The sequence below is a fragment of the Bos grunniens genome, chromosome 11 (assembly GCF_055505025.1).
Source record: "Bos grunniens cultivar Pamir isolate PY7600 chromosome 11, Bosgru_T2T1.0, whole genome shotgun sequence".
Classification (NCBI taxonomy): Eukaryota; Metazoa; Chordata; class Mammalia; order Artiodactyla; family Bovidae; genus Bos; species Bos grunniens.
In genome coordinates this window covers 93,316,314-93,341,255 of record NC_141175.1, presented here as the reverse complement: position 1 = coordinate 93,341,255, position 24,942 = coordinate 93,316,314, and the positions used below count along the sequence as shown (strand labels likewise).

At 45.3% G+C, this 24,942-nt stretch overlaps 1 protein-coding gene across 17 annotated transcripts in view; it reads right to left on the bottom strand.

Moving 5' to 3' along the window:
- Positions 1-24,942, bottom strand: part of XDH (xanthine dehydrogenase) — a 61,025-nt gene that overhangs the window by 16,580 nt on the left and 19,503 nt on the right. For 10 of the 17 annotated variants that reach the window (XM_086327570.1, XM_086327571.1, XM_086327574.1 and 7 more), the window contains 16 exons: positions 23,782-23,923; positions 21,162-21,254; positions 20,443-20,594; positions 19,109-19,202; positions 17,627-17,736; positions 15,489-15,673; positions 13,748-13,919; positions 12,296-12,379; positions 9,895-10,064; positions 8,109-8,232; positions 6,265-6,384; positions 5,681-5,777; positions 4,432-4,556; positions 3,570-3,703; positions 3,111-3,198; positions 2,089-2,175 (listed from right to left, as the gene is read on the bottom strand). In XM_086327570.1, the coding sequence (XP_086183696.1) occupies positions 2,089-2,175; positions 3,111-3,198; positions 3,570-3,703; positions 4,432-4,556; positions 5,681-5,777; positions 6,265-6,384; positions 8,109-8,232; positions 9,895-10,064; positions 12,296-12,379; positions 13,748-13,919; positions 15,489-15,673; positions 17,627-17,736; positions 19,109-19,202; positions 20,443-20,594; positions 21,162-21,254; positions 23,782-23,923 (1,977 nt within the window). Of the gene's footprint in view, positions 1-2,088; positions 2,176-3,110; positions 3,199-3,569; positions 3,704-4,431; positions 4,557-5,680; positions 5,778-6,264; positions 6,385-8,108; positions 8,233-9,894; positions 10,065-12,032; positions 12,380-13,747; positions 13,920-15,488; positions 15,674-17,626; positions 17,737-19,108; positions 19,203-19,423; positions 19,513-20,442; positions 20,595-21,161; positions 21,255-23,781; positions 24,029-24,119; positions 24,877-24,942 lie in introns of those variants that run through there. The other 7 variants (XM_086327572.1, XM_086327573.1, XM_086327575.1 and 4 more) reach the window with 4 other exon arrangements.

Below are 24,942 nucleotides of genomic sequence, written 5' to 3'. Positions count from 1 at the left end.
CGTCTGTTCAGCTGTCACTCACGGGTTTTCCCCTCAAATTCATCCCAATGATTCCTTCTGCCTCTCTCCACATTGCATTTCCTCTTTCTAGATTCCATGTCTTCCCCTTTCTTAGTTTTACACCTTCATATTATTGGAGTACAACCTTCAATCTTTCCAAAAAGAGTATATAGAGAGGTGCCTTTTTGAGAACTTGCATGTCTGAAATGTCTTTATTCTGCTTTCAGTTTTAATTCATGATTTGGCTGTATATAGAATTCCAGGTTGGAAATAAATTTCTCATTTACCCTCAGCATTTTGAAATCATTAGCTCGCCAGTACTGAGAAATCTAATCAATACCTTTTCAATTCTTGGAATGAGTCCTGGTTTTGTCCTCTCTGAAAATTGTGAAATCTCCTTTGTCCCCAGGTTTTTGAAATTTCACAATAATGTAAATTAGCATAAGTCTATTTTCTTTTTTTTAATTTTTAAAAATATTTAAAAATTTTATTTATTTACTCTATTGGAGGATAATTACTTTACCATATTGTGAAGGCTTTTGCCATACATCAACATGCATCGGTTAAACTGATGCAACCACTATGGAGAACAGTATGAAGATTCCTTAAAAAACTAGGAAAAGAACTACCATAAGTCTATTTTCCTTTATTGTGCTGGTTCCTGGATGGGCTCTTTTAATCTCAAAATGTATGCCCACCAGTTTGGGGAAATTTCTTGAATTCCTTCTTAACAGTTTTCCTCCTCGCTCTTCTTTCTATTCTTTCTTTCTGAAGCTTCTATTATTTGGCTCTCCTGGATGGGTCCTCAGATTTTCTTGTATTTTCTCTACTATTTTCTGCATTGTTTCCTCCTTTTTAAGAGTGTGTCTTCAGTTTCTTTCAACCCTTTCACCTTCACAGTTTTAATTCACAAGACTTCATTTTTATTCTTGGACTGCTCAATTTTAATAGCATTCTGTTCTTTCTTTAAAGTGTAATGTCTCATCTCTTTGATGAGCTAAGTGATAGCTTTTATTTGTTTGTTTCATTTTGACTTTAGTTTACTTCCCCATTTGTAGTCTCTTTCCCACAGGTTACTTTTCAGTCTTAGTCATCTTAGATGATTTTCATGTGTCTCAATTCCATTTTTTGCTTTCCTTAGTACTTTCAATTGTACTTCTATTTCATTTTGTCTTTTATTATCTGTCTCCACCATATTGTAACCTTCTTGAGGGTGGAAACAATGTCATATTCTTTATGTCACCACCCTAGGGGTTCAATAAATATTTGCTGGATTGAATTTTAACACTTGTAAAATCTTTGGGAATAAGCCCTGTATCTTTCTCAACCTGATTTTCCTATAACATCAAGAAGCAAGCTTTATAGTTAGTAAGACTACTAGAAATGTTTTCTTTTCTGAACAGTTTCTTACCCTAGATCTGAAGTATAAAGCTTCCAAATTGAGCCAATTAGAGAAGCCCTTAGCATGTCCAAAGTGGGAATAATAGAGAACTTCTGTTTTTCTGAAATTTCTTTTTTACAGGAATCTATAAAATCCCATGGACGGAGGAGCCTGGTAGGCTGCAGTCCATGGGGTCATGAAGAGTCGGACATGACTGAGCGACTTCACTTTCACTTTTCACTTTTCACTTTTCACTTTCATGCATTGGAGAAAGAAATGGCAACCCACTCCAGTGTTCTTGCCTGGAGAATCCCAGGGACAGGGACGCCTGGTGGGCTGCCATCTATGGTGTCGTACAGAGTCGGACACAACTGAAGCAGCTTAGCAGCAGCAGCAGCATACATATATAACTAATATAGTCATAAAGCTAAGATTTAAAAATCTTAAAGATAGTACCATCAAGGTAACTTTGTTAGTTTTCAAAATGACAAAAATCTGTGTCATATGAGAAGATTCAAAGCAGCATTGTCCATAAAAACTAAAGAGTTGAAACAGCCCAATTGTCCATCTAGTGGTGAATGGGAAACAAAATATGGTCCTTTCATACAATGGAATATTCTTCATCAATAAAAAGGAATAAAGGAATGATCCATGCTATAACATGGACCTCCCAGTCACCCCAGGATGCAGGGGCAGGTCTGACATACACTGTGAGAGAGGTCCCGGCTGTTCCCGGCATTGCTGTAGTGATCCACCTCCAGAGCCACAATCTTCCCTGACTTCATGAAGCCAACCTGGTAAAAAGGAGAGTGAGCTCTCAATAATTCCCTTCCTTTGTCTGTCTCTAATCATCTCCTCCCACTTAAGCTACCTGGAAAAAAACAGAAAGAATAAGACACCACACCATGAAATAAAGGAGAACTTAAGAGATCCGCAGACTTCACAGGCAAAGAAGAAAGGAACTAACATCTCCCATTGATGGACCCTTCTCTCTGTACTCGTCCTTTTTCCTCTCTGCTCCTGGCTTCTGTTCTACCAGCAGAAGTGAGGAGGTAGAAAAGAGACCATTGGTCATGACAGGTCAGGGAGGGAAATGTTGGGAAGAGAAACTAGGAGAGGAACCAGAGACCACCCCCCCCATAGCTTTTGGGCAACAGATAGCAGAAGTTACACTTTGCACAAGCATGAACATGCTTTCACTTCCCCAACCTCTTGTGAACTAGACACACAAACCCTGACAGGCCATTTCTTGAGCAAGGAGCCTGAAACCTCCAAAGACCAAGTTACTTGCTTGGAGCCCATAAGAATTTGGGAATGAGCAAAACAGTTTCTTTTGGTAAGTTAAGTCATGGAATGAAGTCAGAAGAGGCCAAAGAGGAGGGCTCCCAGGATTATAGCACATTAACATTAGACCACTTTGCAGAATGGATTTACCCCAGGTCTGCTGATAAATTGTGTTTGAGCCTGAGTGGACAAAGACCAGATTTGGACCACAGCAATTTCACAGAAGTTGTGCATAACAACCCGGGGCATCTCCTGGGAGCTGGCCTGCATTACCCTCCTATGTTGCTGTTGGCTTATTTGAATTTCTCTCTTTGCTATTTCTTCTTTGAACTTTATCGGTTATCATGACAAAAGTCAGAGTGTATCCCAGGATCCCTGAATCTTCATCCCCAGTTTCCTAAGCAGATGACACTGCCCACCCGGCACAACCCCTGACATCTATAACCTTGTATCTGGCCAAGAAGGGGTGTCTGCCGCCAGTTATCAGCATATCCTCATTACGATCCAGCATGCAGCGCACTGGGTGTCCGGTCCTGAGGGAGACACAAGAGGGTGAGAAATCTCTACAACAACCGAGCCTGGTGAGTCTCAGGGATAAAAACTGCAAGGAAGCCTTCTTTCTCCACCAGAACACTATGCTGGACAAGTTAGAGATATACAGGTGTGGGTTATGGGATGTGGGCTGTGTCCTTGCCATCAAGGTACTCACAGCCAGATAGAGGAGATAAGACATGGACACAATGAGCCAGGGGATATTGCCTTCACCCCTATATTCAAGAGTTCTATAAACAGAGGGCTGTGCAAATTCCAAGCAAAAGGTATCTACTTTCCAACAAAGGAAACCCAGGAAGTCTTCCCAGCAGAGGCAGCCTTATTTTTCTCCCCAGAGCCCATTGGAACTCACTTGTATGCAGCCAGGGCCACAGCCACAGACACCAGGGTGCTCCGGGTCTCCTTCCCTCCAAAGCCTCCTCCCATTCTCTTCACTCGGACCAAAATCCGGTTTACTGGAACCCCCAACATTTTTGCAACAAAGGACTGTGGGCAAAAGAACAAAATACTCCCAGTGAATGCATCACAGGACTTTCTTCATGCTTGACCCAGAGCCTACCTGACACACAGAAGCCTAATTATTGCTGTGAATTCTGAAATTCCTTGATTCAAGAATCCCCTTCCTGTCCCAGGGCACCCCTTGGGTAGTGGTGCCAGGGTCCGGCACACATCAATTACTGCACACTGAGTTCACATACTTGTTTAGTTGTTTTATTCAGAGGGGTAAGCAGCTGTTCACAGCATACTATCAGGGTCAAAACCCATTCCATTTAGCCAAGAACTGGTGGGTCATGAGGGTAAGACCAGTTGCCAAAAACACTGGCAACCACTGTCATGTTACACACAATAGAGAAATGAGGACTAGCTGAGCCACTGCAGATCATCTCGTGGTCCCCGTGGCTCTCATTAAGCTCAACTCCTTCATTTAACAGATGAGGAAACTGAGGTCAGATATGATCTGACCAAAGCAATACAGCATTGGAATGACAACAGCTAACACTTTCTAGGCTCTATCCAAGTTTTAAAACTCATCTAACCATTACAACATCCATGCCAGGCCCTATTTTATAGATGAAAAAGGTTATATAACAAGTTCAGTCATACCAACTTGTTGGAGACAGGGCCTGGCTTCAGACTACAACCCTCACGTCCCCTCCTGGGCCAGCCCACATCTCCCTCTCCCCTGGCCCCTTGTTGACCTGCTGGATTCCTACCTGGGTTTTCATGGCATTCTGTGTGGACACAAAGAGCTCCATCTCCCCTTCCTCGCCTTTCGGGATAGCAATGGTGCAGTGAGTCTCCAGGTAGAAGTGGTCTTGGCCACCAATGTACAGCTCACCTGGGGAAGCAACAACACTGCCCACAGTGAACCCAATGCTGCAGAGGTTGTGAGTTTGCTTAAGGAGAGAATGTACTTGTCCAGGGCCCTGGGCAGTACCAACGGTCCACAAGGAACCTTTCAGTTCCCTAACCAGGGTGGGCAAGAGTCTCAAAGTCTAATCCATCTGGCAGCCAAACCCCAACAAAGAAACCAGGACAACACTGAAATACGTCAGATGTGAAGCTTTCTTCTCATTGCAGCCAATGGAAATCAAAGATTTTTAAACTACCATTGTGAAGTGAAGTGAAGTCACTCAGTCATGTCCGACTCTTTTTGACTCCATGGACTGTAGCCTACTATGCTCCTGTCCATGGGATTTTCCAGGCAAGAGTACTGGAGTGGGTTGCCATTTCCTTCTCCAGAGGATCTTCCTGACCCAGGGATCGAATCCAGGTCTCCCGCACTGTAGGCAGATGCTTTACCATCTGAGCCACCAGGGAAGTCCTTTTGTAAACCTTTTAAACCATTGTAAACCTTTTAAAAAAATAGAAAAAGAGTTAATGAATGTGACTGAGAAGAAAATAAACTGCATCTTCCAGAGCTGAGGTTGTCAGGCCAATTGGAGAGTTGGCTTATTAGCTACAGCAATGCACAGAAACTGATGTAAAAAACAAACCCCAAAGGGGTCTGATCAGTAGCCTTGCCCTAGGATGTGAGCTCTAGACCTAATTGCACAGTGGGAGGAGGAGGAGGTGGGGAGAGGAGAGAGCACTAGCTGTCAATGGGTGAGGACTGCCTTCATGCAGATGGGGAGGACAAGGATTCTGTGCAGCTTGGAGCCTGGTGGACCCAAGGCTGGCTAGACATCTGTGATTCTTATCTTCTCTAGGCAGTCTTCCAAATCCAACATGCCTAGAATCACTTAGGTATGTCTGGTCTAGAGACAGGAGAGTGGAGACCTAGATGCTAACGTTCCATCTTTCCTAGCCACCTGTCTAGTATTTTTTACAAACATCAGAGAGACTCTTTTGTTAAGAAATGTCAGGAAATCACTTCCTTGCTGCAGGGCTCAGGTACATCTCTTAAATTTCACTCAGAAACCAGGGCCACCCCATTCCTACCGTTGCATGGTGCAGCCATACCTGAAACCACATTATCTGCTTCTGAAAACCCCTTCTTGAGGTCTCCTTTCTCAATCTTCAGCTCAGATCCATAAAAGGAATTATTTTTTATAGCATCCTGAGGATTAAAAAGAAGTTTCAATGACTTGACTTTAAAGGATGGAAGGTGAGTTTAAGGGGCTAGGGAAAAGAAGCTCCTGAATGATTACTTCTTTCTCCTCGCATAAATCACACAGGCATCTCTATCAGTATTTTAAGCAGACTAAAAGTAAGCTCAGTTGTAACCCAGGGTGTCTTGTTTCTCTGTTTCCTCAGATATAGACACACAACCCTGGTTCTTGGGGGAAAGCAAAGAACCTCTCAAGAAACCAGTTGAAATTGAAATTGGAAAGGAAGAACTCAGTTTGGCCATTAGTGGACTGAGTCTAGGATCACGATGGGGGAGAATTCACAGGATCGCATAATCATAGGACTGGAGGAGATTTAAAAGCCTATCTGGGAAAATCCCACCTGCACCTCACATTTCCTCTAGAGTATCTTAATAAAGGTGCCTCCAGGAACAGAAAGCGTTCCCCTCTCCAGCCAGCCCATCATCCCCCAGTTACCTCAATTGTGATAATGGCAGGAAGATCCTCATAGGTGACTTTCACTGCATGGGCAGCTCTCTCTGCATGTTCTGGGGTGTCAGCGACCACAGCACCAATGATGTGACCAACACAAGTCACCTAGGAGCAGAGTCAGACCGTTAAAGAACATAACACATTCCTCATGAAGCAAATTATTTTGGATTGTTCAAAACAACAAAGGAAGTCCCGCCCCCGTAGTTTTCTAAGGTACATTTAAGGAATGTCCTGGGACCGTTTCATGTTCTTATCTTACTACTGGGGCTTATGTGCTTCTTCCTAAGTGTTTCGAATTAGCAGAATTGGAGTAGGACTTGGAGATAACTAGTCTCAGAATAGCAAACTTGATTCATCTCCAGGGCCAATTCTGAGTGCAACCTGTTGAGAAGCTGCTCAGGATAAAGTGTGGTGATTGATTAGTGATTTTGCCATGAGCAGCAGAAGGAGAGCATGGCACCGTGAAGTGTATCTGTCCACTCAGAGCCACACAACACCCTTGTTCTTCATATGAAGAGATGGAAACCAAGACAGAAAGATCTAAATTGGCTCGTTACTGGACCATAACTAAATCTTAATTTCTGACTTGTAGTATTATTTTCTTTCTACCACTCCACTCTTTTTTATCTTCTCTTTCTCAGATTTATACCAAAAGTTTCTCAAAGGCAGCAATCATGTCCCATAGTTCATCTAGATGCCCCAAAGCGGTAGTTCTCAAATACTGGTTCTTAGTCACAATAGTCTACAAGTCAGTTTTTTTGGTTGTTAGACTTATAAACTAATTAATAATTATTATTTTCTCTTCATTGAATGAACTCAGTTTCTATTTTAAAAACTTTATGTATCTCCTTCAGGGATGTTTTCCAACATCATCCCCAACAACAAAAATTGTCCAGCTCATCACTTTGGAACATAATATTTCTTGACAATAGGAACCAATATTTAACATGTCTGTGTCTCATAATTACCTCTTTAGGATTCAATTAAGCTCTTGACTTAGCTGGTTAGCATAGAGGATTTCCAACCTGGACAACTCTCACTAACCATAATTATGGTCTTAGAGGCTCTTGAAGTTCGTAAAGCAATTTGTCTTCTATCAAACGCTCTCCTTTAGTTCTAATGACTCAGGGTTGTAGTTTTGAATTCTCTCCTTCATGTTTACCTCAGTAATAAGTTGAATTTGTCCTTAAGCAACACCTACTCACCGTCAACTTGCAATATTTGATCTGTACTGGAATTATAAAATGACTATCTGAGAACTATCCTATAAGTATACAGGTTTTTGTAGCACCTGCCTTGAATGCTTAAATTTTTTTTTTGGCAGAACTCCATATATGGTTGAAATCAATAAACGCTCATGTAAGTGAATTATCAGTTCACATAGTAGTGGTAGTATAATTATAATTTTTATTCTGTTTACTTTCTGCTTAATGTATAGATTAATGCATGTAATACATTCTGCTTAATGTACTTTTATTTCCTTTTAATAAAGGAGCTTAATATTGTACCCTAAGAACCTGATTTTTAGTTAAAATACAGTCACCAACCTTTTTTTTAATACCACTCTGGTATGGAGTCATCCTACCATGTCTGATACTCAAAGCAGCAGCCATCAATTAAATAAGTAAATACATCTTAAGTTAACAGTGCTGCCAGGCATATTTCTCCCTTTACTGATTGTCCCAAATACTGCCCAACTGGATGATGGCCACAGTATGTGCAAATGCATAATCTTTTCAAGATTAGGGGTTTGAAGAAATGAACACAAATTAAAGCTTAGATACTCATTCCACTGACTTCATATTTAAAAAAAAAAATCCAAGATATACCGTATCCTTCGCAAAGACTGTCTCATCATTAAAAAGTCCGGTTTCATTACTCCCAGGAATATCATCAGCAGAGAGAAAGCAAACAAACCCTGGCACTTTCTGAGCTTCTAAAACATCAATGGACCTGCAAGAAGGAGTGTGAGGAGTCAGGAAGGAAAACTGAAGCGGAAGACCTGTCACCTGAGCAAGTGCCAAACTATGCCACACCTCAACCTTGTGTATCAGTCATTTTTTCCCCAAAGATTGTATAGTAGAGAAAGTCTCTGAAATACCTTCAACTGTATTTTGATACCTTATAAGTCTTGCTCTTTGTAGTTCCCCATCCAATACCATCCATCCCTTTGCAGGAAGAACAGATACTATCATTTAGAAGAGAGATCTATATCCTCGAAGGGTCCACTGATAGAATTCAAGGATCCATGAAGTTAAATGGCAAAACATTTTCCTCTTAAAAAAAAGATGACCCATTAACCAATCAGATAACCTTATCTTCTTTTCGACAGGCTTTCCTTCACCCTAATTCTTCCTCTTGCTCCCTCCTATCCTATCCTATTTGGCAAATGCTGCTTAGATACTTACCATGTGGAGGCCATGAGCTGAGTGCTGGGGGGATATAAGATGAATAGGACAAGTCTGTCCCCATAGGCCCTGTTCTGGTCTCCACATACAAGGGAACCAAACAGCATTTACTCTGGAGAGCTCCAACTAACACCCACATCATAGTTAATAACCATCCAGAATCAGCACGTTAGGGCTCTTGCTGTACCACTCAGTTTCCTTACCTGGAACATGGGGTAATAATAAGACCTGCCTATAGGGCTGTGGAGAGGAATAGATTAAACATTATGTATAAAATGCTTAAACCAGGCTGCAGCAAACATTAAGTGTGATATGAGTATCTATTCTTTATTATCATCATCGTCTTAGAGGTGGCAATTCTTGCCATTTGGGCTTTCAAAATTTAATAAACAAGTACAAGTGACTGTTCTCTACTGAGTCCTTTGTGGACACTATCATTTTAAATATGCTATTATACATGGGGAAAATGAGAGCTTAAGCACAAGGTCAAGGTCAACTTGCTAGGCACTGGAACAGGAAGTCAATGCCAGCTATGCTAAGGCCTCCTTCTTCCCTTTAGTGCTGACTCAAGTTTTCTGAAGATTTGTACTGAAGTTTAGCCTATTATGCAGAAGGCAATGGCACCCCACTCCAGTACTCTTGCCTGGAAAATCCCATGGACGAAGGAGCCTGGTAGGCTGCAGTCCATGGGGTCTCGAAGAATCGGACACGACTGAGCGACTTCACTTTCACTTTTCACTTTTCATGCATTGGAGAAGGAAATGGCAGCCCACTCCAGTGTTCTTGCCTGGAGAATCCCAGGGGCAGGAGAGCCTGGTGGGCTGACGTCTGTGGGGTCACACAGAGTCGGACACGACTGAAGCAACTTAGCAGTAGCAGCAGTTAGCCCATTATGCACAGTGCAGATCTAAGAAAGGTCTTTCAGCAGCTCCTCATCACTTTTTGGGCCAAGTGTAACATCCCTGGTCAGCACCCCTAAGGCTTTCCTGATCTGGGCCCTGACTATGTCTCCATTATCATCACCCCACCCTCCCAGGCACCACTGAGCCCCTCTTGTATCCTGCTCCTCTCCTGTCTGGGTTTAATACGAGTCACTGTGCTCCTCTCTGGACCAGGAGGCCCTGGAGAAGGCTCATTGTCGTGGCATCTCCAGTGCCTGGCGGATGCTCCCGGCGCCCTCCTCCCCAAGTGTTTTCACTGCACGCACTTGATCTTGGCGTGGGCCCGGGTGCTGGTGACCAGCCGGAGGAACAGCTCATTCTCGTAGTGAGGGATGTCGTCACAGTATACGGCCTCCCCAGAGGCTTGCATGGCCGCAGCCAGGTGGGGCAGGGGCCGGCCCACTGTGTCCTCCTTGGACTGACCATTGGGCACCTCCTGGAACAACATGGTCACAGATTTCAGAGGACACTGTTCCTCTATAGGCCCTGGGGAACCGTGGAGAGCTTCAGGCCAAGGCAAATGTGAGGAGTGAGAATGGAGGAGGCAGGAGAGCACAGGGGCAAAGAAACAGTAGGCAGGTAAGAAGTCACTTGAAGAGTGGTCACAGTATCACTGTACAGTCATCAGCAGTGTCTGTGGGGGACTGGATCCAGGTCACCCCCCGGAGAGCAAATCTACAGGTGCTCAAGTCCCTTCTATAAAGTGGTGCGGTCCAGTCGGCCCTCTGTATCCATGGATTCCACGTACACAGATGAGGGCTAACTGTATACAGGAACAAACAAAACAAGGAGCCTAAAGGTCCATTTGTTGAAGGTTGGGTAAATAAACTAGGCTATGCTCACAGGATGGAAAATACACAATTGCTAAGAGAGATTTTTGAAGAATTTTAATTAGAAGGAAATGCTCATGTTAAGTGTAAAAACAGGACATACACTATTGTATGTGTACATGTAATGATTCAAATTCTGTGGGAAAAACATGGTAAAATGCAAGTATGTCCATATACACATAGGAAAAAAATGGAGAGAAGTACACAAACATATGGGCTTCCCTGATAGTTCAGGTGGTAAAGAATCTGCCTGCAATGTAGGAGACTCATATTCGATCCCTGGGTCAGGAAGATCCTCTAGAGAATGGCAACCCACTCCAGTATTCTTGCCCAGAGAATCCCATGGACAGAGGAGCCTGGTGGGCTACAGTTCATGGGGTCACAAAGCGTTGGACACAACTGAGCAACTAACTCTCTCACTGTCTCACACAAACATAATAATAATTTTCTCTTGGAGGTAATAAGCTTCCCTGGTGGCTCAGATGGTAAAGCATCTATCTGCCTGCAAGGTGGAAGACCTGGGTTCCATCCCTGGGTCAGGAACATCCCCTGGAGAAGGAAATGGCAACACACTCCAGTACTGTTGCCTGGAAAATCCCATGGACAGAAGAGCCTGGTGCAGGCTACAAGTCCATGGGGTCACAAAGAGTCGGATATGACTGAGCGACTTCACTTTCACTTTAAGTTGGAGGTAAGGTTTGGTGTGATTTCTATTTTCTTCTTTATGTTTTTCTATATTTTTCAAAATGTTCTGAAGTGTATTCAGTTTAAAATAAAATTCCGTTTTATGTGTTTTTTTTTCAAAGTAATAATAATGATGGCTAGTATTTATTTAGAGTTTACTATATACTGGAATTATCTGAGTTATTTACTTTTATTAACAAATTGAATCCTCAAAACTGTGCTGTGAAACAGGGACCCACCTTACCCACATCTGCAGCTGGGTATAATTATCTTGCCCAAGAGGCACAGAGAGAAAGTCACTTGTCCAGGTGTACAGTTACATGATGGCAGAGTTTGGATTCAAGTCCTGGCAGTCAGGCCCAGAGTTCATGCTTTGGATTGTTACACTCAGGAGCAGAGTTCTTCAAATTGTGGACAATGGCCAAATCTGGCCCACTCTCCGCTTTTGTAAAGTTTCAGTGGTGCACAGTCATGCACATTCATTTATGTATTGCCTCTGGCCCCTTTTGTGTTACAATGACGAAGTTGAGGAATTGTAGCAGAACGTACGTGGCCCACAAAATCCGAAAAGTTGATCCTTTACCTAGTGCCTCTCAAAAAATTGCTGTTAATAGAAATTTTTAAAAAAAATTTTTGTTTACTTGGTATGCTCAAGAGAATGCCTAGCTTTGCACATTAGCCCATGGAGGAACCAGAAAAAAAACAAAATGGAAAAAAAAAAAATTTAAGAAACAGATGAAGGTGAGAGTAAGCCCAAGAGAGAAATGAGGTGAGCAAGAGGGGAAATAGCTTCATTCACATTGATATAATTCCTGTTTCCCTCACTAGACATTTATGCACAATGGTAAGGAGATTTAGGCACTGACATACAATGTAAATCAGCCACTCACCAATGGTCAGCATCTCTGAAGTGAAGTCACTCAGTTGTGTCCGATTCTTTCTGACCCCATGGACTATAGCCTACTAGGCTCCTCAGTCCGTGGAATTTTCCAGGCAAGAATACTGGAGTGGGTTACCATTTCCTTCTCCAGGGGATCTTCCCGACCCAGGGACTGAACCCGGGTCTCCCACATTGCAGGCAGACACTTTATCATTTCAGCCACCAGGGAAGCTACAGGGCCCCTGATAATAGCCACATAAAGTATGTACTCACTTGGAAGAGCTGGATGTTGGCTGGAGGGTCTTTCTGAAAGAGTAAAGTGGCGCTGGTGTAGGTGGGGTCCAGTTTACCACACTTCTGTGGAGACAAGGTGACAGGTGATCATGACTATTTCTATCACTGTTCCCAACCTTGGTTGCTCCCAAGTGGTAAAAGTAACAGCTTTCTCATCTCTTCATCTGCACTCCTTCTGATACTGGCTGGATCTATCTCAACATTTTAACGTGGGCTCTGTCAGCGTCTCTTCTCCCATCCCTGCACCCTATTTCCTCTGACATACCCAACCAAGGTTTCCCTGCTTCCTGCACTGATGTGTGCTGCTCTGTTGGGAATATCTTTCTCCCCCAGCCTTCCTGGAAAAGTCATTATTTTCCCCCTCAATTTTGTGGGAAATATTTAATATAGGGGAATTATTCATAATATAATCTCAACAAAATTCAGTGGCATGTGAAACTCTGTATGCAGCATGATACCAAATCTGTTTAGAAAATAATATATCCAGATCAGAAGACAGGAAGATGATAGGTTTATAGGTAGACAGATGGAAGGGAGACAGAGAGACGGGGCAGACAAAAAGGATTACACACAGATTGGACAGATAGGCATAGGGAAAAGATCAGAGGAATAAGCAAAATACTAGCAGTGGTTTTATCTAAGATCTGAGAGTAATTTTAAATTTTTCTTTATACATTTTTGTATTTCTAAAGTTTTCCACAAGTTTTTTACTTCCATAATCAGAAAAATTATTATAAATGTTTATAAAAGAGGTATCTGCTGTCCCCACAGATGTGAAGCCTTTTCTCCTTGGTGTTCCCCCCTCCCAACTCCCTCGCCTCAGTAGTCACACCAGGCTGGCCTTTATTGATCCTATTCTCTCCCACACTTAGCCACCCACCATGTGCAGTACAATCTTATGACATAAAAAGTACGAAATAAATGCTTGCTGGCAAACCCACCTCAGGAGCTGGGCTCCACTTCAACTAATACCCTGTTCTGAATGCACAACAATCCCACCCACCCTGGCTGCAGCAGCCCCACCTCACATTCTTATCACACTACACTCCCATTCAAAGTACATAATCACAGTTGTATCAGCTACGCTGCAGAAGGCTCATCAGGTCTACCCACCCCCAGATTTTACAGCTAATGCTTAGCAAGAGTGGTGACCTATTCAAGTTCTCATCTGAGGTAATGACACAGCCAGGACAAGAACCCACATCCCTGACTCCCAGCCCAGTGCTCTGTCTCTCAACCACCAAGTTGGCTCATTTCCATGTGACTTTCTAGGCTGGGTCCCTGGTCCCTACTCCTCTGTCCTTAGACATCCAGAGGAGCATTTGCCACCTTGTCCACAGCCCGTTCCTACCTCAGTCAGCTTCCCAGATCCCAAAACACAAGTGCTCCAGGAGCACACAAGTGCTCGGCCTCGCCAGGCTCCACACTCACATCTTTCGAGTCCTTGCCCAGTTTCTTCAGTACTGTCAGGTAGAACTTGAAGAAGAAGCTGAGGGTGAGGGTGCGTCGGAATTCAATCATGCCTCCAGGGGCGTCTGGGGATAAGGACAGTTCTTCCGCCAGGCCTGCACACACGTCCTGTAGCAGCTTCTCATTCCAGAACCTGCCAGAGAGCAGGTCATGGGAGAGTGTTCCCAACCAGCTCTCAGAATCACTTGTGTGAGTGGAGTCATGAACCTCAGCTCAAAAATGTGACTCAGATACTTACAGTTATGTGACTTTACCTAGTGCTTCAGATAGTAAAGAATCTGTCTGCAATGCAGAGACCTGAATCTGATCCCTGGGTCAGGAAGATCTCCTGGAGAAGGCAATGGCAACCCACTCCAATATTCTTGCCTAGAAAATTCCATGGACAGAGGAGCCTGGGGGGTTACAGTCCATGGGGTTGCAAAGAGTCAGACACGACTGAGCAACTTTCACTTTCACTTCACACAAGTTACTTAACCTCCTTAAGGCTTCATTTCCTCTTCTTTAAGATTAAATACAAATTTTAAAAGACCACACAAAAAAATAATAGTTAAATCTATTGAGTTCCTACCACACACTGAGCAATGTCCTAAGTGCTTCATATGAAACATTACTTTTAATGTAAATTAAAAGGTACAGTAGGGAAAATTGTTATACTCACTTTACCGTGAGAAAACTGAGATATGGGAGAATTAAGTAACTTGACTTATATTACCCATCTGTTAAGTGTTCAAGCCAGGAATTGGAACCAAGGAGCCTAACTCCAAAGTTAAGCTTTATCAAGACATATGGTTATTGTAAGGATTACATAGAACAGTGCCAGCAAAGTGCTTGCTACAACTGCTGCCATATGATAGCCTTAGTAATAGCAGTTGCTGTACTAATAGTGTAGCAGCAGTAACAGTAGTAGTAACAACAGCAATAGTAGTAGCAGCAGTACTAGTACTAGTAATGCTAGCAGTGACAGAAGCATTAATAGTAGTAGTGGAAGCAATAGTAATAGCAGTAGAAGCAGAAGTAATAGTAGAAATAAGAGAAGCACCAGTAGTAATAGCAACAGTACAAGCAATACTACTAGTAGGAGAAGTAACAGCACCAGCAATAGGGAAACTTTTATTAGCAGTAACAGTGGCAGCAGCAGTGCTAGCTGCAACAGTAATAGTTATTGTAGCTGTAAAGTAGTAGTAATAGCATTAATAATAGCTTCTGTAACAGAAACATCAGTAGCAGTAACACTAGGAGTAGCAACAACAATAGTATTAGCAGCAGAAGAGACAGCACAGTAGTAGCAACTGTAATAGTAGCAGTAGCCACAATAGTAGTATTAGTCATAGTAGTGATAGCAGTAGGAATAGCAGTAATGATAATAGTAGAACAATAGTAACAGTAGTAGAAGAAATGAGATGAGTAGCACCAGCAGTAGTAATTGGAGTAATAAAAGCAGCAGCAGCAGTAGTAATAGTAGTTGTGGCTGTAGAAATAAGTAGTAATAGTACTAATAGTAGCAGCAGCAGTAGTAATGCTAACAGTAGTACAGCAGCAGCAATACTACTAATAGTAATACCACTAGTGGCAGCTGTAATCATAGTAGTGGTAGCAGCTCTGGTAGTAGCAGTAGTAATAGCAATAGTTGCAGCAATGGTAGCACTACTGGTAATCACAGTAGCAGGAGCAGCAGGAGCTTTGTTACAGTTTTAGCTCTTACTTTGACAGCTGCTTCTGCGTGGTCTTGAGGGCTGAGATGGTTCTGTCCGCCATTCCGCCATAGCAGAGGGCTAGCTCCTTTACCTGCGTGCTTCCTGGCTGGAACAGGACTCTCATGCCGCAGGTCACCTTGGCTATGTCATCTTCTCTCCGGTTTGCCTGCTTGAATGCTGAGAAAAACTCATCCTAAAAATAACAGAAAAATACCTCTTTCCCACCTTGCTTTGCAAAGGCTGCAAACAATGAGTCTGAAGCAGGAAGGGTGCAGTGAAGTCAGAAGACCATCACAGAGCAGCCAGGAGCTGGTGGTAGGGGTCAAAGATAAGGACATAACTACCGCCTTTCCCAGAGGATTTCCAGGTAACATTCCCAGAAACTGGGAAAGGGTCAGGATTTCTGACCATTGGTCAGGAAAACAGGAAGTCCAGGGACACAGCCAGGCACTGTGCCAAAGCCTCTATCAACATGACTGCCTCTCAAGCAGATACAATGAGATGCCAAAGGGTGTTGAAACCCAGTGTCAGCTTGGGGCCTCCATAGATGCTCTCCCTGACTTGTCTCTCCCACCAGTCTACTGGCTTCAGTTAGAATTCTCTTTTCCTGAAAGGAAGACTCACACTATGAAACAGTAGCTTTCTTTGTGTTTTGAGCATACATTTCCCCTGGGTCCAAGCCAGGCTCTTTCTTTGGAGATGGGAGGAGAGTGTGAGTAGTTTCTAGGTAAAGACCCATCTGTGTCAGGTTCTGCACAAGGTTTGAACTGTCCCTGGCACCAAGTTCTGATGAACATCAGTGGTGGGAGGTTTAAGGGAAAGTGTATTGGAGAAACACTGTTGAGGTTCAAAATGACCCCGGGCTTTTGCTGAAGAAGCCAAGGAGAGCCCTCCTGATGAGATTTCTGATGTCTAACATAGCACTGGGGCTATGAGCCCAGAGCTGAACTTGATTCTGGAACACAGGTTCCAACCACTTCCAGGACTGTGCTAGCCCAAAGCAACATTTTCCCCAGGGTTCATGCAGGGTCAGAGTCAGGCCATCGGCTGTTCTTTCTTGAGAAAGACTTCCAAATTCTTGGTGTGAAAATCTTTCATTTATGAAATGTTTTTTGTTTATGTCTCTACCCAGGAGAATACAAACTGGACCGTTTCCTCCTTCTTTCCCCATCTCATAAGTTTTTTTAAAAAAATATATTGATCTGTGAAATACAAAAACTCTGGGAATCACTGTTCAAAATAGCCCATAAAGACAAGCTGGAAAATCATTAAGAAACACCACAGGGACATAACTGCTTTAATTTAATCAGCATTCTCATTAAGGAGGTCAAAATCAGCAAGGGCAAGCATGCCTTGTAACACTTGCTAGAGCACCAGCTCTGTAAACCCTTAATGCTCTCCTTTACTGCTGGTGCCCGGCCTTTCCCAGATCACTCTTCTAAATGCCCATGGAATGTGTAGGACAAAACTACGCCAGGTCAGGATACCACAGGCCCCAAGGAACACAAGCAAGGTGGCCAGAGGATCCCAGACCTGCACCACCAGGCCAGAAAATCCTCCCATGAAGCAGAAACCCATCCAAGGGAACCCAGGGCATGATCAGTGAAAAAGCACCTGGTCGAGCCCAGGTTTAACAGATGAGGACCTGACTCACATTGGAGGTGCCACTCCATCTGGCACGCACATTGCATACCTCATCATATGAAAACTGGGGCAGAGATTTACCACAGCTGGGTATATTCTTGGAATTGTGTCGTTAGCACCAGCTGCTGATTCCCACCGACTCCCAGACACCCGCCAGGAACCTTATGAATCCTTTCTTTCCGGTCCTCGCAATAATCTGCACAGTCAGTAAATATGGGCCCGTTTTACAGATGAGGATTTGGGGCTCAGAAAGATGAATGACTTGTTCAGAACCATACATCTACCTGTCTGGTTTCCTTGTCTGTGCCCTGTGCCCAATACCCTGAAACTCCTCATTTTCCAGAAAGGAATATGGTTTGTTAATAAAGGCCAGGCTCAGAGACAAGAACATCAGTGTTAAAGTGGAGAGATGCTAAGCGTGGTCCTTGAGGCAGACTCTGATCTCTTCGTCTGGAGCCTGGCAGGAGCAGGGCTGATTTGGGTTGTTCTGACAGCATCTCACCTCCCTGCTGTAGGGGATCTCAATGGAGAGCAGTATCTCCTCTGGACCCAGCAGGGTCTTTCTGTAGCTGGGGAAGAAGGTGTGGTCCATTGGAACTGTTCTTCTGGTGCCTGTACAGAGGCAAGACAGAGAGGGACCGGTGTGAGAAAGCACGGGACAGATCACCAGGGGAATTCTCCTTCCTGGCCCCTGATGCCCATAGTCAGAGGGAGTGGCTGGCATGGCAGGGACCCAGGTGCTCCATCCGAAACCCTTAAGCATTGATGTGCTGGTGACAGTTTAACAATCAGTTCTTTAAGAAAAAGCCCTGACTCAGCATTCACAAGCTTCTGTGGTATAAATACTTCTACAACGGCCAATGTCAAGCTACCAGAGCAGCATAGCTCAGTGTGAAGTTGAAAAGAGGGTAGCAAAGAGTTGACACAGCAGGCCTACCACCCTCTGAGAGGTCTGCTTACAAGGCTGGCCACTGGCTGTCCTCTGGGACCTTAGCTTTCAGGAGAGTTCCCACCATTCCCTGATAAGAACAGCTCACAATGCCTAAAATGTTTGTATAAATCATATGATTTATGGTCAACACCTGACTTTCCTTCTGGAAGTCTGGACTTCTGGTACGTGCCAGGCAGAGCTACATGACCAGCCCCACTAAAAGCCCAGGGTGCTGAGTCTCTAATGAGCGTTCCGAGTAGACAATCCTTCATGTGTGTTGTCACAGCTCAAATTATTCCTGGGGAGAATGAGAGTGTCCTGTGTGACTCCCCTGGGAGGAGGCCCTGGAAGCTTGTGCCTGGTTTCTTCTGCCCCATGCTTCTTTTCCCTTTGCTGATTTTGCTCTCTATTCTCCTTCTGTAATAAGTCATAGCCATGAGCGGACTCAACACTGAGTCCTGTGAGTCTTCCTTGTCCTCCTGAAAGTCATTAGACCTAGAGGTGGTCTTGGGGAAACCCTTGAGCAAGGAAAGAGGCACAGGAGTAAACTATTACATAGCATTTCTAGTCTACAAATGGAATAAATGGAAATAACCTCAAAGATATAGACAGCTGTAACATGAAGGAAAATAATGAGGAAATGGTGAATTTTGAGTATTTATTACCTTTGTTTTTAATATAATTTATTTCATTGTGAGGGTATAGAGTTTACTGTTTAATAATAGCCATGCTTAACAAATGCTCAGACTCCCTGAAAACCCAGCCATCAGCTATGCTGAGTGGCATACTCTGGCCCCAGCACACACCACTGAGTATGGCTCAGTGGTGTGACCTGGGTGACAGGTCCTATTGTGAATTCTTAATAAAGTGATGGTCCAGCCCTCCTGGCCCCCAGCCTGGGTGCATCTCCTTAAAAGGAGTTTCCAGGGATCCAAGCTTTAGGAAAGCTGCATTATTGAACTTTGGGTTCTGCTTCTGCATTAAGTGACTTATCCTGTGAGACTCCACTCCAGCCCTGGCCCTCTTTCCTGACCTCTGCATGAGGCAGCTCACCTCTGGACACGATGGTCAGCTTGGTCCCACTGGCCATGAACACAGGGTTGAGGTCAGAGATGGGGCTGGCTGTGATGATGTTCCCTCCAAGGGACTAGGACAAGCAAGGAGAACATGTGAGAGCCCACCCCAGCAAAGTCCAGCTCACACATCTGGCTCCCAAATGCGGAAGGTGGGGGACATCTGAAGGGAGAGCTCTGAGATCCTCCACCCACTGTAGACACCAGACCAGCACAGTAAGAACCCGGGCATTTGGGCAACATGCAAAACTTGAGATTCCAATGCCTGGGGTTGGGTCCCAGCTCTGAAGTTTACCTATATGTAAACCAGGATCAGCTCCTTTACATTTGTTTGTTTGATTGATTTCACCCAACCTTTTTCTGAAAGGGCTGAGACGGTTTATCACTGAGGCTGTAGAGAGTTAGTGAAAGAGAAATAAAAGACAAAGATCAAGGAAAGAGAATAGGAAGCCTTAAGGATGAACAATGTGTTCTAGCTGAGCCTCCTTGGCAAAGAATATAAGGAGAATCAGACACAGAGTTCCCATTATTAGAAAAAGGGAAGAAAACCAGTTGCTCCAGGGAGGAAAAAAAATCCTTCCCACAAATAGATTTCATCTGAACTGGGGAACTTAGAGTTTTCTGGGTTTGCGTCTCCTTATCTGTAATTGGAAGAGGTGCTGGAGGTAGGGCGAGGGGAATGGGAGTAGGTTGTTTTGCTTTGTTTTTTGTTCTAATTTAAAACAACAGCTACAACAGTAGAACGGAAGGGTCAGCTTTCCTCCCAACCCCATCAACAGCTGTGAGACTCAAATGGCGCCAAGTATGAGAACGCCGTCTGCAAACCCTGGATTTGGGGGCTCGTCTGAAGGCTGATTGCAGTCAACGCATGGGCCTCTCTCTCCTCTCAAGGGGCTTTACCTCTGGTTCTACCCCTGACTCTGAAAGGCAGTCCGCCTTTCTGTTTTGGCTTCTCCCTAATTTATCTCTCATCCACCTGCTGGCAGCCTCGGCTAAGTTCAGAAATAGATGGGCAGGCAGCCCCATCTCTCCAGCCTCAGGGGTGAAGATGGAGTCACAGCACGCGTGCCCCCAGGGTGGCCCTCGGGTCACATCAGAAGCACCCGTGGGGCTCGTTAAAGCCTGACCCCTGCGCCCCAACCCAGATCTGCAGTCAGGTTCTCTGAGAGCGGGGTCCAGGAGTCTGCATTTTCAACAAGCCCGCAGGAAATCCTAAACACAAGTTTGAGGCCTATTCGGGCTGTAATAGAACCCAGACTGGCCCCCTCGCCTTTTGGGAAAGTGCCCATCCTGGGCCCCTAACTAGGGACTCACCGCCACAGACTTGACCTGCTTCCCAGCGAACCAGCGCAGCTGCTCCAGGACTCCTCTGAACACCTCCGTTTTCTGGGTGGGAAGCTTGGCAACGGCCTCGAGCAGGGTCTTTTCCACAGAGCTCAGGGCACAAGCAGCTCCAAAGGAGATCCCTGGGAACACATGCTCGGAATGACAGCCATCTACCTCACAGCTCAAGAAGCACTTCCACATACAGCTCCTAGGAAGCTTCATAGCAACTGAGTAAGGATGAACCAGGATGCACGTCCTTATATGGGTGAAGAAATTAAGGCCCAGAGAGGTCTGGTGACCTGCCCAATGCCACACAGTTAATAAAAGAGCCAGAACTCAAGCCCAGGCCTAAAACCAGAGTGCTTTTCTCTCTAAACCAGTGACTCGCAATAAAATCAGATCTCTGAGGGTGAACTCTTGGCATTTCTTTTTAACAAAGCACCCCAACCCCCCTCCCCACCTACCCCCTATTCTCATGAATGAGTCTGTGTGCAGCCAGGATTGAGAATGATCACTGAAAATATCAAGCCCCGAGCCCATTGGTACCCGACCACGGATGCTCAGTGGAGGAGAGCAGTGAGGGTGTTCGCTTCCCCCGTGCAGGGTGAGTCTTGAAAAAGCGGGTGCAGCAGGATCGCCACCATCCTCTGCACAACCCACCCCCAGGATGCCAGCCCCTCTGTGGGCTCAGGCAGGCCCCCCCTTACCCTCAGGTCCGTGCTCCACTGCATTCAGCTCAGGGATCCAGGCTGGGCAGATGATCATAGGAAATAGCTGATTCTTAAACTTCATCTCAATGCCTCGAGAGAAATGAAAAGCCCCAAGTTGCAGGGCTCCCACCTCTGCAGACAGCACGGATTTCACATGCTCGGTGGGTGTCTCAGGACTTGGAGGTGCAATGGACAAGACATGGGATAAAGTGCAGTTTCCACATGATCAGCCAGGAAGCTATGTCTTTTTCTCTCTCATCAGAACTCAAATAAGATGAACTTGACTTCATGTGTGTCTATGTGCATGTGTGTTTATTCACAATATTAGAAAAAGGGCATGAAAATAAGTCAGAAACCCTTCTAAACACTTTACATAACTCATTTAATCCTCATAATAACCCTATGAAATACTGTGATTTTCTCTGTTCATAGATAAGAAGGGTTTCCTGGTGGCTCAACGGTAAAGAATCTGCATGCAATTCAGGAGACATGGGTTTGATCCCTGGGTCGGGAACATCCCCTGGAGAAGGAAATGTCAACCCACTCTAGTATTCTTGTCTGGAAAACCCCATGGACAGAGGAGCCTGGTGGGCTACTGTCCATGGGGTCGCCAAGAGTCAGACACGACTGAGCCACTAAACAACAATAGATAGGAAACTGGAGCACAAGGAGGTTAAGTTTCTTTCCTAAATTATACAGCTAAGAATGGGCACATTTCAGTACCAGGGCAATTATTAGAGTTGAGATATAATAGTAATATACTGTGAAGGTCTAACTTTCAGACAAAAAGGAAAAATGACTGAGAGAAAAATTCAAATCAACTCCTAGTTCCCAATATCTGTCTGAGTTCTTACGGTGCATGGCTTGATGAGACCGAATGTTTGTGTTTGATTTCTGTCCTTCCAGTGAACCAAGAAACCTCTCTGAACAGACCTGCCTCTATTCCTCAGACCCAGTCAGCACAGCACCCCTCCCAGCCCCACCCACAGGGTTGCAAATAGAAAAGGTTAAAAAGGAAATATCTGTGCATCGTCCGCCATCTTCTCACGTGCTGCGAAGGGTCTCTGAAGGGTGGAGCAGGCTTTGAGAAGCCTGGTCTGTTTGAATATCAGCTCATAGAATAAAGAAGGGAGAGGGCAATAAGTGGTTCATCTTGATAAGGTTTTCTCGATGGCCAGCTTCCCCCAACATCACGGCAGTAGATGGTTACACTGGGGGAGGTAGGGTGTGGGAGGGAGGAGGAGTAGAGCTGTGGAGTGATCTTAGGCAATTCTTTCTAATTTGGAGCTTGTAGTATCTTTGTGAATACATTTCCTCTTAGAATCTAACTAAGTCCAAGACATTGTGTGATTCTTGGTAAGGAATATGCCATACCACCAAGGGCCCCAAAGATTCTTCCAGCCAGTCATTCTCCACCTTAGCTCTTGTGACCCCTGGCCCTCGGGTCATGGCCGCACAGGCCGTCACGATCCTATCCCCTGAAGCACGTCTCACCCTGCCATCCAGTGAGTCCCGGTGTTGCAGCGGGGGACTCCATATGGCACGTGTGCTCACAAGCATGGCTCAGTTCTGCACTTCGCCAGTACACACCTGAGCCGGGCCCTCCTCTCTGCAGCTGCAGAACCAACCAGAACCCAGGGCTTGGGGTGGGGGGGTTCTTCCAGAGCCAGAGATAGGAGCCCCGACAGGCTAGAATGGGCTGCTCTGAGACGGCCCTGGCCTCTGAGGGTCCTCTGAGACCATCCTGACCTGTGCCTCCATCCTCTCCCCGGATCCTCACTGGGCTTGGGGACCCAGCCAAGGGGAAACGGGCCACACCAGGTGTAGGAATGGACTGAGCCTAGCAGGGGCTGGGGCATCTCTGCTCCTGAGTCTTCAAGCACCAGGGCTGAGAACGGCACCTCTGGAGCCTCCTTGGCCTGTTTACATTCTGTGAGGCTCATGTCTGGGGGGTGGCACCACAGGGCAGGTGGCCACAGACATGGGCAACACAGCAAGCACACTTGGGCCTTTCCTCTCCCTTGCCTTACCACATCACCTCCAGAAAAAGGGGGCAGGAGAGTGACATTCATGGAACCCCTAGGGTCTGTCAGGTACTGGCCCAGACGCTTGACTCATGTTGCTCCCTTACCCTCAGACTGGGAGACCCTCAAGGGAAGGAGTCTGGTCTAGGTGATCTGGGTACCCCTGGCTCCCCCAGAATACCTGGCATAGGGCCAGGTCTCTGTCAATGTTTATGGAGAACAATCAGCAAGGATCTCAGTTAATACTCAGAGCAACCCTTGAAAAGTGAGTGTTAGTCGCTCAATTGTGTCCAACTCTTGGTGACCCCACAGACTGTGGCCCACCAGGCACCTCTGTCCATGGAATTCTAAAAGCAAGAATATTGGAGTGGGAAGCCATTTCCTTCTCCAGGGGATCTTTCCGACCCAGGGATCAAACCCAGGTCTCCCACACTGCAGGCAGATTCTTTCCTGTCTGAGCCACCAGGGAAGCCCCTTAGAGGAGGCACTATCACCTCCACCTATGAAGTGGGGAAATGAAGGCAGAGTAGGACACACAGAGCCACAAGGGGCTGAACTGGACAGACTGACCCAGAGCTGCCCCACACCCTTACCGATCTCTGTGTTCCCCACCACCAGCTTGGCCTCGGGATGCTGAGCTTTGAGGTCCAGCAACTCCTTCAAGGTGGAGGCTTGGATCCAGGTCACACGCTCCCCTTCAAAACGCAGCTGCTTTGGTGGAACGTCTTTCAGCCTCTGGAAAATGCCATTTTCTTACCGTGTGACCTCCTCCTCCCCGCTGTGATTCCCAGGGCCATTGCTTTCAGTTTGCAAGAGGATCAACTATGGATTTGCTTCGTACTGAATTCAGAGGGAAAGTGCATGTCAGGGAAGAAGCGAGGGGAAACACTGGGTACTGAGGCAGGACTTGGGTCGCGGCTGTTTCACATACGTTATTTCATTTAGTCTTTAGAAGAGCTCGGGGAAGAAGGTGCTGTTAGTCTCTTCTTTTGCAGGAAAGGAGAAGCCTGAGGATCAAGGTTACGGGACCTGCTGAAGGTCGCCGCCACAAGGTGACTTCAACTGTCCTACACTGTCTCCAGGAGGTGAGAGGGGGGGACGGGGTGGCAGGAGCAGGGCTATCAGAAGGGAACATAATGGAAGGCCGCTTCTAGTGCGTGAGGGGCGATGCAGAGTCAGGAGGGAAAATCCCCGAATCAAACTGATGGTTTTTTAAAGTTTCATGATCCAGAGAAAGATATTCTGGTGGTCTGCTACAAAGCCATTCTTTCTGGCCCAGTGAACTCTTAAAGTCATCTTCATATGTTCACCACCCCTAGAAAAGTCTGCACCTGAGAATCTTTGAGAGTGGCTTGAGTTTTTTCTGTTTGCCGTAAACGTTGGTGTGGAGGAGCAAGATCATCAAGGTGAGAAAATGGGCATGAGAGGTCCTTAAGACAGGGCTGCAGATCATGGATTGTGTCCTTTGAACACGGCTTTTTTTTTTTTTCCTTTGTTTGTTTTGTAAATAAATGGACAGCTTACAGAAAGGAAAATGCATTGCTTTGGGGCTTAGACAAAAGATTTAGGCAGAATGTAAGCAAACACTTCTGGAGCTCCTACTACTGTACGCGGCATGACAGACAGATCCACTTCTCACATGTGAGCAACACGTGTGAAGAGGAGAAGTGTGGGTCCCTGTGGGAACATGCGGCACAGGGACCTGGAGTAAGAGAAACAAAGGAAAATTCAGGCTGAAACCCAGAGGAGAAAGA